The sequence below is a fragment of the Temnothorax longispinosus genome, chromosome 5 (assembly GCF_030848805.1).
Source record: "Temnothorax longispinosus isolate EJ_2023e chromosome 5, Tlon_JGU_v1, whole genome shotgun sequence".
Taxonomy (NCBI): domain Eukaryota; kingdom Metazoa; phylum Arthropoda; class Insecta; order Hymenoptera; family Formicidae; genus Temnothorax; species Temnothorax longispinosus.
In genome coordinates, this window is record NC_092362.1 from 4385102 (window position 1) to 4398540 (window position 13439).

General features: G+C 36.5%; 3 protein-coding genes across 3 annotated transcripts; 1 reads left to right on the plus strand and 2 right to left on the minus strand.

Moving 5' to 3' along the window:
• The first annotated feature begins 56 nt into the window (after positions 1-56).
• Positions 57-2162, plus strand: LOC139812640 (uncharacterized). Its single transcript, XM_071777621.1, has 3 exons — positions 57-537; positions 1101-1892; positions 1977-2162. The coding sequence occupies exons 2-3, from the start codon at positions 1301-1303 to the stop codon at positions 1979-1981; spliced, it is 597 nt and encodes a 198-aa protein (XP_071633722.1). The 5' UTR covers positions 57-537; positions 1101-1300; the 3' UTR covers positions 1982-2162.
• Positions 2163-2193: 31 nt separating this feature from the next.
• LOC139812638 (F-box-like/WD repeat-containing protein TBL1XR1) lies at positions 2194-6495 on the minus strand. Its single transcript, XM_071777618.1, has 6 exons — positions 6111-6495; positions 5483-5770; positions 4461-4810; positions 4046-4390; positions 3593-3961; positions 2194-3515 (listed from the first exon to the last, which is right to left on the minus strand). Exons 1-6 carry the CDS (start codon positions 6178-6180, stop codon positions 3384-3386), a joined length of 1554 nt encoding a protein of 517 aa, XP_071633719.1. The 5' UTR covers positions 6181-6495; the 3' UTR covers positions 2194-3383.
• A 1425-nt stretch (positions 6496-7920) lies between these two features.
• LOC139812507 (protein unc-45 homolog B-like) lies at positions 7921-13075 on the minus strand. Its single transcript, XM_071777347.1, has 5 exons — positions 12925-13075; positions 11508-11926; positions 10698-11027; positions 10187-10618; positions 7921-9809 (listed from the first exon to the last, which is right to left on the minus strand). Exons 2-5 carry the CDS (start codon positions 11910-11912, stop codon positions 8112-8114), a joined length of 2865 nt encoding a protein of 954 aa, XP_071633448.1. The 5' UTR covers positions 11913-11926; positions 12925-13075; the 3' UTR covers positions 7921-8111.
• Between the last annotated feature and the right edge of the window lie 364 nt (positions 13076-13439).

Below are 13439 nucleotides of genomic sequence, written 5' to 3' on the forward strand. Positions count from 1 at the left end.
GTTTAAATAAAAAAATTAGATAGAGATTTCTTAATTTTTGTTTAGCTGTAAATAAGGTTTGCTCTATCCCAAGTTCTTTTTTTATTTGTCAAATTATAAATTCAAATTAAAAAATGTAATCTAATGCGGACGTTCATAAATTGTAATCTCTGACTTTCGTATATTTCTACTTTGTACGTACTTGTCTGTTTATGTTTTGTTATTCTCCCACGGACGTATTCCCCCACGGACAAACTGGTTTGTCGTTGAACAGTTCGATCAGTAAGCAACCGATCGTTTCGGCAATCACGTCTAGATATATTAAAAGACAAAGGTATTTACTAAAAGCGCCGTATATCCGTTTTCGAAGATTTTTTACTTCGGAAAGCAGGCAGCGAACAGAGTCTGTCGGTTTTGCAAGAAGACAGTGCGAGTCCGCGAAACTGAACTTGGAGGAGGAAAAATTGTTGAGCCACATAATAGACAAGCATTTGCCGTTACATTTTGCCGGCTGTGCCGGTGATTTATTTGTATCCAGAGAAGACTTCAAGTCCATCGGTAATATAATTCGCGAAGCAAGTTAAGAAATAAGATCCGACAGTCCGCAATTACTCGTGAAAATCGAAAAGCATCATCGTCCACGAGAATTTTAGAACCAAATTTTCGAAAAATTTTGTTTCATTAGAGACGATTATTGTTTATATATTTAATCTGTACTTAAGTATTACATAAAAATAACGGATTGAAAGAAATTAATCCAAACTCATGTTTCATTTGCTTGAATTTTAAATAATATAAAGATTATATACAGTCCGCTAGAAGGAAATAACCGTCAAATATATGATGCTTTTCTTCTCTATTTTAAAAGTTTTGTTACTTGGAAAGCATGTAGAATATTATAATGTACAATCAAATCGAAATTAAAATAAAATTTAAGGATATAAAATACATAAGCTAAAATGCAATTCTTATATAAATAATAAATTTAAATATCTCCATTAAAATATTCTCTAAAATTATGCATAACGCATAAATTTCAAGTCTATAAGATCTTTTATCTTCAACGTCGGGTATTTTTTATGGCAAGTATGTTAATTTCACATTTTTAACTGAATCTTCAGCTGCGTGCAAGTGGTTTGAACGCTGACATTGTCTGACGTCGCTGACCTGCTACGACTACCTAGAGAAGAAGCTAAAACCGTGTTCCATAAGCGAGAGCGACTGCAACGGCAGCAGATTTTGCACGCCGCCGGAAATCTATTGGAAGACCAGCTTCGAGACGCCCTGATACGTGCCGGAATTCACTTTCGGTCACTCGGAAATGGAGTTGCAGCTGAGTGAAAAATTAAAGATGAAAAGCTTGGATGAAAATATCGCCTTGGAGACTCATCTTCAATTTCAAACGCGCGAAATCAAGTTACAACTCGACGAGATCTTACGGCTGACAGACAAGCTGGTTGAAGGTAGAATACGTCGGATTAAGGCCTACTTAAATTGTGTGCGAGTAGTTGTGCGACATAAACTGAAGAAGTCCTCGTTTTCAAACCGGACGTTGATGGAGCTTGTATGCACCGCAGGTTCCTTAGAAGAGCGAGTGACGGAGAATACGAGATTCATACAGCTGACAGACAAGCTGGTTGAAGGTAGAATACGTCGGATTAAGACCTACTTAAATTGTGTGCAAGTAGTGCGACAAAAACTGAAGAAGTCCTCGTTTTCAAACCGGGCGCTGATGGAGCTTGTACACATGGCAGATTCCTTAGAAGAGCGAGTGACGGAGAATACGAGATTCATACAGAAAGTTAAGGAACTAAGCGAGGTAGTTGAGAATCTAAAAGTAGACATCAGAGAACTGTTGATGCAACGTATTGAAAACTACACAGGCGAGTCAGCAGATGCCACCTATCGAGAGGGTATAAAATTTTGTTTAATTATTTGTTTAATTATTTGTAAAATTTTTGTTTAATTATCAAATCTTTATCATTTATTATGTTTAGATTAAATGGCACTCGTCGACGAAGAGATTGCACATTAAAGGCACCGAATGTGTAAGGTCTGTTGTGACCCTCGGTAATTTCAGCGTGTCGAGCAACATTACGGCGCAGACTAATACGTCAACATTGCGTTTTATCGCGGAGGATGTCGCGCTCTTCATATCGGACAAGCTGCGCTTAACTTAAATGATTATGAAGGGTGATTAAAAATTATCGAATATTTTAAGAAACCTTGTTTATAGAACATTTATTTGAATATTAGTAATTAAATTCGAAATTATCAAAACTTGTATCCGTACTATGATAAAAATTTGAAGTACATAAATATAGATTATAAGGAATACATACGTTTTTCAGAGAATAAAAAGATTTATTTTGCAAATAAAATTTCGTTATTTATTTTTGTCTGTGAGAAAAATTCTCCGTTTCAAATTGCGCTTAGAATCACCCCGTATAATAAGAAAAGGAACAGATATGATAAAAAGTTGAACGTCTAGTAAATGTCGATTGACGCAGAGTCGTAACAAAAAGGCGATCTTAGAGCAATTATAAGGAAAAGGTGCTAAAAGATTTGTATCAAATAACTGAAGCAATCAGTCTTGTTCTTTTTCGAAAAATTTCCTGAACTGGTGCACACTAGTGCAATAAGTTATAGCGAATTCGGGCGCTTGCACTAGTGCACACTGAGTGCGCACTAAGGCTTGTTCTTAATCAATTGTTATATTTACAGGTCGTCTTAATACTTTTTAGTCTATAAAATGATTTGTACAGCATCCATATAGATATTACAGATTGTTTTATGGGCTAACAAGTTTTTAAATGTGTATTTAAGCGACTTGAAATATAAAAATAGATTATAAACAAGCCTTAGTGCGCACTCAGTGTGCACCAGTGTAAGCGCCCGAATTCGCTATTAGACTGAGACAAGTATATATTGTTTCACTCTAATAGCGAATTCGGGCGCTTGCACTAGTGCACACTGAGTGCGCACTAAGGCTTGTTTATAATCCATTCTTATATTTAGTCGCTTAAATACACATTTAAAAACTTTTTAGCCAATAAAATAATCTGTAATATTTATATGAATGCTGTACAAATCATTTTATAGACTAAGAAGTATTTAAAATGATCTATAAATATAATAATTGATTAAGAACAAGCCTTAGTGCGCACTCAGTGTGCACCAGTGTAAGCGCCCGAATTCGCTATTAGACTGAGACAAGTATATATTGTTTCACTCTAACTTATTGCACAAATGTGCACCATTTCGGGAAGTTCTTCGGAACCAAAAAAAAAACAGACAGACGGTGATAAGATTAATCTTACCCCAAACACTAAAAAAAAGAGAAAGAAAAAAAGGAGTTATAACAAACTTTCTCTCAGAAATACGCCCTAGAACATAATTATAAATTACAGTTTGCGAAGATCGAGAACGAATACACTGCCATCCGATGCTGACGCACCGACCTTGTCACCACGACTATTCCAGCACACTTCAAAGATACCACCTGTACCTTTGTAACTGTGTACCAACTGGCCGCTCTGTTCGAATTAAGAGAAAGCAATCAATTTAATTCGATTTAATAGTATTAAAAAAAAACACAACTTATGATACTTACTTGCGTAGACCATATATGAACGCATTTATCGAAGCTACCGCTAGCAAGGAATTTCCCATCTGGACTAAATGCTACACTATAGACTGGCTCGGTGTGTTTGGTTAGCGTGTGTATGCACACACCTCTCTCGACATCCCATAGTCTAACGGTGGAATCGAACGATGCGCTGGCCAATGTTAAATTCATATTCGGATTGTGTGTTCCTGGGCCAGTCGGTGACCATTTGATCGTATAAATTTCTTTACTGTGTGCTTGCAGGTCGTGCACCCACGTGTCCTGCTTCATCGACCAAATTTTCAGACTCATATCGTCTGAACAACTAGCCAATAGATTTCCTTGCGGGTCCCATTTAATTGCATTGACTTCGTTCTACAAAACACACAAAAAAAAGGAGAAAATAAAGGAAAACCATTTGATTAAACCATGATAATTTTCTCGATCGCATATACGTACAGTGTGTCCCTGAAAGCTTTTGATAGGCTTATCCACATTGAGTTTGCACACATGTATACACTGATCTGTAGAACAGCTAGCGAATGACGTGTTCGTCTGCCAGTCGACGTCCAAAGCAGGCGCGCAATGAAAACTGAATTGTTGCGTACACTGCCCGCTTTCAGCGTCCCAAATAATTGTGGTCTTGTCGACGCCAGCACTCAGAATGTAATTGCCGCGTTTGTTCCATTTTAATGCGAAGATCGGACCTTTGTGCTGACCCAATGTGGATGCTAATCGCCCATCCGTTGTCCAGATTCGTGCGTATCCGTCGTAACTTCCCGTCGCAAGTAACGTACCGTCACACTGCAAAAGTTCGAAATGCGTGTTTGCATCAACGCGTTCGATCATAACTAAAAGCGCGTCCAGTCAGTACCTTCCAATCTAACGATGTAACGTCTTTATTGCTGGGCACTTCAGTGCCGCCTTTCTGAATACAGTGACGTAGGACGAGCTGATTTGGTGCCTGAGAGTTATCCGACATATCCCAAATGCGAGCAGTGCTGTCGCCCGAGCCAGAAGCTAACAGATCGGTCGTCGGATTCCACGCACAGATAAAGACCTCTGACTCATGACCACGCAATTTCGTGGCTTTACTCGCAGGAATCTCCACGGTACTAGTATTAGAACCTGCATTTGGACCTGTTGCTGGCTCGTCTACCTCCATCTCCGCTCCCCGGTCCCCACCTCGGTCATTATTATTTACGCCTTCGTTGGATGTAACAACTAAGAAAAGAAATAAACATCTCGATTAATTCACAGGAACTTATTACAACCATTTTAGGATACCTAATTGCTTATTATATGTAAAAAAAAACAGCAGTCAATTCCAATAATTACTTTAATAATAGAAATAATAATAGAAAGGTAATTGCTGTTGAGTCGTGTGAATTACATTATCAATTTTATACTTATTCACATCACGTTACTCTGATTGACAGTAAGGATCTATATACACACACATATATATCTCTACTTATTATTTAATTAGTTTATTTAAAGAACTGTTTGCCACTAGTTGACGGACAGATCGATGATGAGTTATACGCTGTCTCTTCTGACTACGTCCAGTGATAAAAATATGCTTTGTCACAAAGGAAACCATATCTTTATCGTTACGTTTGACAGAAGCGACAAGTTATGACTCACAAAATGACCGCAATCTATGGCCGTCCCGCTTTAATCTGCCTGAGTTCTATGGAGGTCTGAAAAATATTTAAACTTCTCCAGACCAGGGTGTATCAGGCTCTTGGTAATTACATCACGCATTATGTAATCCTAATCACTAGTTTAATCTCCCTATCTTTGACTTTGCTATCATAAGTTTACATGTATAAAATTACAATATTGTACTTCGATTATCATGCAAAAAAAATATATATATAGGAAGTAGATTACCTTCTTCGCCATTGGTATCTTGGCCATCAGCCTTCACCTGCTGTTTCTGCTGATTGATCTGATTCTGTCGTGTCGCAACAATGTCTGGCATAACAGCGTCGATAAGGGACAAGGATTCTACCATTCTGTGTTCGGTGCCATCTTCGCCTATCATAATCTCAGCCTCTGTATACTGCAATCCCTTCTGAATAATAGACAGGAGGGCTGCAGGTGGCACGAGGGCTCCATTGATATTACTCTGCGATATATGGGACTCTATTCCGAACGTGTATGCAGAATGTTGGAAACCTGCGGGAGACAAAAGTCCGGGAATGATAAGATTATACTGAAACAGGGCGAAACGTTACGCTCGGACGACGTTGAACCTATGCGAGCTGACTCCATCCTAAGATTTTAAGTACAATAGATCGTGTTGACAAACAAATTTCACGAGTCGCTCTCGACTCGGCGGCTTGATTTAGCTACACTCCGAATCGTGAGCGGTCTCAAATCGCCGGCGTGTCGGCCACTCGATCGCGTTAAAGCGCGTTGGAATAAGCCGGCGGGTTCTCGTCGCGCGAACGTAACGCAACAGACGCGGAAATGTAGCGTCCGTCCGGATATGGAGGTTATGTATGGCAAATCGTACCGGATTCCTGCAGGTATCGGTAGACCAAGAAATTGACCTCATCGCTGGAGAAGCTCATCGTGTCTGACATTCACGGTACTAGCACAGCATATTTACGATGGGGATCGCGTCGAGAGGGCCGCTCCTTGAGTCGGTCGCGCCTGGCCCTGTCTCACCTGTCTGGCCCGCGTCCGCGTGCAATGGCGTGCAATGCCGATTGCCGAATGCCGACACCACGCCGAGCCGAGCCTCCTTCTCTCCTTGCGTCAAAGACACAACTTTTCTCGCTTGCCGTTCGCCACTGTTTTGCCGCGTCGAAACCAAACCTGTTTTGCGTGCGTAGGGGATCAGGGAGCAAGGGGAGGAGGAGATGGACACTTTGGACACCGGCGGAGGACGATGGTCACTGGTTACCGGCTAGAACTAGAAATTCTCTAAAGACTCACCAACGAGACCAACTCTGAAATCGTCACGTGATCGTTAATGGACTTTGATTGGCTGGAATTATGAATATCGAATCTGGCGCGCGGATGCGTGGGTGTCTATCCTTTTTAGGAAGACATTCCCAATTTAAATAGATATTTATTGTACTTCGTAATGTTAAGTACTATGTAAATCCTCATATGATTGGAACGTTTTTATTGAGGCGTTCATGTAAACAGATTTTAAGTTTTAACTGTGTTGCGTATCAAATGGATTCACCTATCTATGTAGACCATATGGGCTCTCCCCATGGTTTTTTTTTATCTGAATAAAAAAAAAATATTGAATCTGGTATACAAACTTTCCATGCATGGAAAGTTTTCTATTGCTGAGCACGTATTGTGAAACTTTTCGAAATTGATTCCGAAATTCCGATTGTATTTATTCCGTTTTCCTTAGAAAACACAATAGAAATCTATAGGAAATAACTAAACAATTCCATGCATAAGTCAGAGCGAAAGATTAATAATATCAAAATTATTTGATATTATATACTATATTTTTTAATATTTTTTACTACTTTCAAGAGTAATTTTTTGCTCCAATTATTATAAAAAATTACGAAGGGCTAGATAGCTTAAGCTAAAGCTATCTATAGCCATTGTAGAAAACAGTATATATGCGCATATAAGTCAAAGCGAAAGATTAATCAAACCAAAATTATTTACTACTTTTTTGCTATTTTTTGTTTTCAAAAGTAATTTTTTTTGCTCCAACTATTAAAAAGTTACGAACGCTAGATAGTTTATTAAGATATATTAATTAATATTGACATATAATATATAGATTAAAATATTAGAAATTCGACACATCTCAAGTTCAAATATGTATGTGTATACATATATTATATTTCCTTTAACTAATTTAACAAATTAAATAATAAGAGTTAAATATATTAATTAACATACATATCGCTTTTACACAAAAGACTAAAGTATGATCTCAATGTATAATATGCTGCTAGTCAACGAGAAGACAGAAACGACGTCGGCGTCGGGCGCCGTTCAGCGGAAGGATAGAAGCTCTGAAATGTGATGAACGACAAGAATCTCGAGAAATACAAGCGTTTATTTTAACATTGTTATGTGTCTTTTAATGCAAATCATGCTCTCTCAAACGAGATTTGACAATAAAGAGTTTTAGATTTAGACTAAGCAGAAGGGAGCGTCCCGTTTGACCACAGCCACTCACAGCCTCCGATGCCTGGAGTTTTCCCCTGAACCAACCAATCGGATATTTTTATTTTAAATCAATTGACAACGTGGTATTATTTCGTATTATATATATTAATATTCTACTTTGGCAAATTTATGTAACAAATAAATTAACTGCATGTATATGTCTTGCACAATAAACATATATTTTAATAAGATATATAAATACAAATATAATTATATGATCGCATGACTACATTTAAAACGATAAAATTGCAGAAATATAAATATAAATTTTATTACTATTATTATTAAAATTAAACATTTATTTTATTATTTAAAGCTTTTTATTTGAAATCTAAGGAATATATAGGATGTTCAGATCTCAAATATTTTGTCTTCTCTCAACAAAGAATTCTTTGTATATGTTTAAGGGTACATTTTTAGTACGTTCATATACCCATAACTTCTTTTCCAAATAATTTAGAAGGTCTGATTGTCCTAATCGACATGCTGCATCACGTTCCCATTTTATCATGGCAATGAGTCCTTCACTACTACATCGTTCCGCAACAGCCTCTAAAGCAATGGATGTCAATTCCTTGATTTTCTTGTTATCGTTCTTGCTCAATGACTTCAGTAGTTCTATTATGTCTGTTTCGATTTTTGCAGCAAAGTCATCTTCCATGCTTCTTATCATACTTAGCACAAATATAACACCCATTTCTTGTATGTTATTGCTTGGATTAGTGAGTAAAGAGCGTAGGAATTCCAGCCAGAAATTCGAGTCGAAAACTTTCTTGCAAGCCTCTTTGTTAGCCACCATCAGCTTCACTAGAGCTGCAGCTGCTGCGAACTTAATATCTTTATTCTCATCCTTGTACAATAACATAAGATGATGCTCAACTCGAGAATTATCCTGTTCGAAACACTGGATGGCAACTTCACAGCTTAATATCAAAATGTTTATAAGATTTGCAGACGCCAATTTCAAAAGACAGTCCCCCTCGTACACAAAAGCTTCAATTTTTTGAAATACTCCTTCTTTAAATATATGTTCTCGCATGCTGTCGTTGACTTCAGCTAGATTGCACAAAGCTGTTAGAATATGGCAATTCTCCTTAACGGAACACTCTAGGTTCATAAGATTTACGATCGGTTTAACAACCTCCGTCAATAGTTGACCGGGCAAGTCCTCAGGTTTCGTGAGTGCCAAACGGACCAAAGCTAGCGAAGCTTGTTTCTTTCCCTTGACTGTGCCATCCAGCGCTAATGACAACAATGCCTCCGTGCCGCCTTCATCAACAACTATTTTTCTAAATTTCTGTTCACTGCATATCGCGTTAAAAACGCGCGCTATCAATTCCTTGCAGTTCTGATTGTCCCTTTTGGCGAAGTCAACCAGAGAACTGATCACATAATTATCCATTAGGTCGCCCAATCTTTTTTCGAAGTAGTAGTCGTCCAATTCAGATTCCTCGGGAAAATAATATTTGACAAACTTTGATATCTCGAGTTCTTGCTCGTCATAAGCGTTGCATAAGTTCACCAACGTCGTAAGCACGTCGAAGAGAAATTGATCACCAGTCTCGGTCTTGGTCATGTCGATTAAATAATCAATGTAATCTAGATTATCGATGAACTTCTGTTTGACTTTCGTATTGAAAGTCAGATACGACGTACCTTTTACGGCCATATTTCCTATTTTTGGATCATTCCACAATCGTAAGCAAGCCTCGGATAATTCCATGATCACTCCTTCCGCGAACGGTCTGATAGTCGCGTCTGAGTCTCCGGAATTACCCAACTTGCACAAATCCACTAACGCTCGAACCCGAATTGAATCATCCTTAGACTGACACAGCTTTTTCAATGTATTAACACCTTGATTTATGATCGTGTCGATCTTGTCTTTTCTGGTCACAGCGGCAACAATACATTGGAGAGCTACTGTCTGCTGCAATACATCATCCGTTTCCGCCATAACAAAGATCATATCTAAAATCCTTTCTTTAGCCACAACTGCGTTTCCAACATCTGATGGGCCCAATAATAAAGTTGTTATCGCAACTACTACACGTACCTGTAAAACAATAGATTAACACAATTTATTAATTTTTACGTTCCGACAAACAATATTGCTTTAAAATCAAGAAAGCTACGATACCGTGTTATTTAATTTTGATAGAAAATAGACATTTTTGATAAATTACGCTTCAGAAAATACTAGATGACAAAGTCATATTCTTCAATAAATTTCGATTACTCTGTTATAACTTTAATTTATAACTTACAGAATATATACAATATCAACAACCGAAAAAGAAATCTTCTTTGACATTTTTGTTTAAAAAATAGAGAGTTTAAATTGTTCAAATCGGCTATAGTTAAAAAGACTCGGCCTTTTATTTTCAAACAATTTAAATGACAAGAAAAGATTGAAAATTGCAAAATTCATACTTTAGATTCTATGTCAAGCGAATGCAATTTATCTTCAATAAATTCATCAATGGCGTTGATAAATGTTGTCTTATCATCATAGTACACGTTTTCATATATTTCTGCTAAGCACGCACTAGTTATAGTTCGCGTGGTAGACGTGATCTTTAGCAAAGATTCAGAATTGTATTCCTCCATTTCACCGGCCACCTCCATTAATTTTTGCACACCGCGAAGTTCGACAAATCGTTTGGCCCAGTCTAACTTGGTTACGCAATGAATGTTATGCATAATCAGTTCTATTATTACGTCTCTAGCAAGGCCTGTTAACGTGCTACTCGTTATATTATACGACAAGCACAAAAGAATCGTGCCTATTTCCTGCGCCGCGCACAAAGCCTCGTCGGGTTTTGAATCGAGTTTAGTCACACCGCTGTAAGTGCTCAATATATTCTGAAATCGAAATATGCAATAAATTTTTAATTACTAAAATATATATAAAATAAATACATTTATTTTACTCGATATTTACCTGTAAACTATATTGAGACGCGTTAATGCTCTCTATAGACGTGCTGTTCATTATTTCCAGGAACCAAGGCAAACCGACGGATTTCATAACGGACTTGGTTCGACTAATATTGTTTTTGCATAACTTGCCTACAATACAAATCGCGCTACAGAGTATTTCTTCGTTCTTTTCTACTTTCACAAGTTGTGCGATTTTCGATACACCTTCCTTCTTGAAGATCTCCTCGGCACCAACTTCGTCACATGCGAGCACAAACAGATCATTCATAGCGATTTTACGTTCCTTCTCACTTGCGTACACGTAAAATGCTAGATCCAGCATTTTTGATACCTAAATACAATCCAAAATTAAGCGTATACTTAAATATATTGATCTGTAATAAAAATTTAAATAACTGTGAGATTAAATTTTTATGGATGTAATTTTTACCCGTATAGAGTGTGCAAACTATTAACAAGAATTAATAATTATATAATAAAAGAGACAAAAACTCCCATTTGTCAAATTATATGTGATATTGAGTAAAACAAAAACTTTTACTAATACTGCTTACATCCAGTATGAAAAATGTGTTGCATTTTTATTATTTTATCTAGATTAAATTATCATATCTTGCGAGTTCCCTTACAGAAATTTAATACTGTAAGTGATTATTTGGCTAGTGATTAATTACTTATTTTGAGTATTAAAAGTACTGTTTTAATAATTTTAATACTCAAAATAAGTAATTAATTACTAGCCAAATAATCATTTACAGTATTAAATTTCTATAAGGGTTGACGAACTTTTGTAACAGTTATGTATATTTACCTTGGCACTATGTGAGCTTTCCTTACGTTCTTGTACAATTTTATGTAAGCGCTCAGCTATGCATTGAAAATCTTCGTCATTAGGATCAGATAAAATAATAATCTCTGCATCCCGATATGCCTCCTCGAATCTTTCTAACGCTTCTAGTGCTTGACATCTGTGATACAATGCTTTGTTACAGCATGTCTTTAACGCACTGTCGCAGTCTTCAACCACTTTCTCGTAATCGTCCAGCTCTAAATATACAGCAGCTCGATTTCTGTAGTACATTCCTTTGTATGTATTGGTCTCTTCTAGTTTCAGTGCGTTTGTGTAGTGACTTAATGCTTCTGACAAATTGCCTTTTTCATATTCTTCGGCACCCTTGTTGTTCCATTGCAGTGCACTCATATCTGACTCTGTCATATGGTGGAATAACTCTACAACACAAATTATATTGTGTTGCATTATGATTTAACATAGAAAGACTCTGACATTTTATATCGTGTCTCTTATTGATATATGTATTATCGTAAACGCAAAAAGCACAGAAGATGAAATTATTACTAAATAATTATATGCATATATGACACAATAGATCTGTTTATTTTAGCTGAACTTCTTGCACAGTTCATCTTTCCTCTTTTTCTTTTCACATTAGAAAGAAAAATAGAAAAGATGAACTGTACAAGAAGTTCAGCTAAAACAAACAGGCCTAATATATGTATAATGGATAAAGAATAAACACATCACAGTTTAATAATAAAAATGCAATTTCAAGTGTGTAATCTGCACGTAAATTGTAATCAATTGTTGTAATAATTTCTATATCAGAATGTTGACTTTCGTAGAACATTGGAAAACAAAACAGAAGAAGTAACTCAAACATTTAAGTAATTATTTAGTGTTCGTTCTCAGAATCTTCAAAAGCTGTTTGTGCATATTAGACAATGTGGAACTATATCCAGACAACTTATGACGCTGTATGCAAATATTTGATTTCGTCTTAACGCAAAAGAAAAGAGATGCAATTATGTACGCTATGCTGCAATAGTCGGGGACAATTTACATTTCCTCCCTTTTTTACGTCGGGAATTTAACTTCCTCAACGAAAGAGAGTCTGAGAAAGGCGAGCGAAATAACCTGGAACACGCGATAAATTTATGCGTGAAGATGAATCTCATTCCATCGACATTTTTTCTTACATAAAAAAATAGTACCGTCAACCGAGTGTATTTGCTTTTCAGTTTTTAATGCATCTAGAGTTCTTTGGTCATTTCTTGAATTATTAATGACCTCGTGTGCTCTCGTGTGTGGTTTCTTTTCACGATTATTACTAATTAACGTATCTCACATCATTTTTAACAGCCTTTGTTATATTGCTGAATCTTCGTTATTCAGACCGTTTGCGAAACAGAACAGAATGTAAATTCTTTACCTGTCTGATAGCTTCCTAGAATCTTCGTAACGCGTTCTTCGTGCTGCTCGAACACTCTAAACCTTCTCTACTTTTCTCGACCTTTCAACGAGTGTAACGTGTAACTAAATAACCAAGAATTCAAATTGCGGGCAAATCGGTCGCGGCTTACATACAAAGTCATAGTGTTTACAGTCATAGTGTTTACGTGAACGGCCGGGTAGGAAATGAGATGTCATGTGACTTTAAAAAGCGCGGGCTCGGCCTATAGTAATATATATGTATATCTCCGTGTACGTATTATTTCATACAGTATATTAATATTATACTTTAACAAATTTATATAACAAATAAACTGTATTTACCTATATATATGTATGTCCTGCACAGTAAATATATATTTAAAGATATATAAACACGAATATAATTATATGATTGCATATATATATTATAACTACGTTTCAAATGACAAAATTGCAGAAATATAAATACAACATTTATTTTATTATTTAAAGCATTTTATTTGAAATATAAGG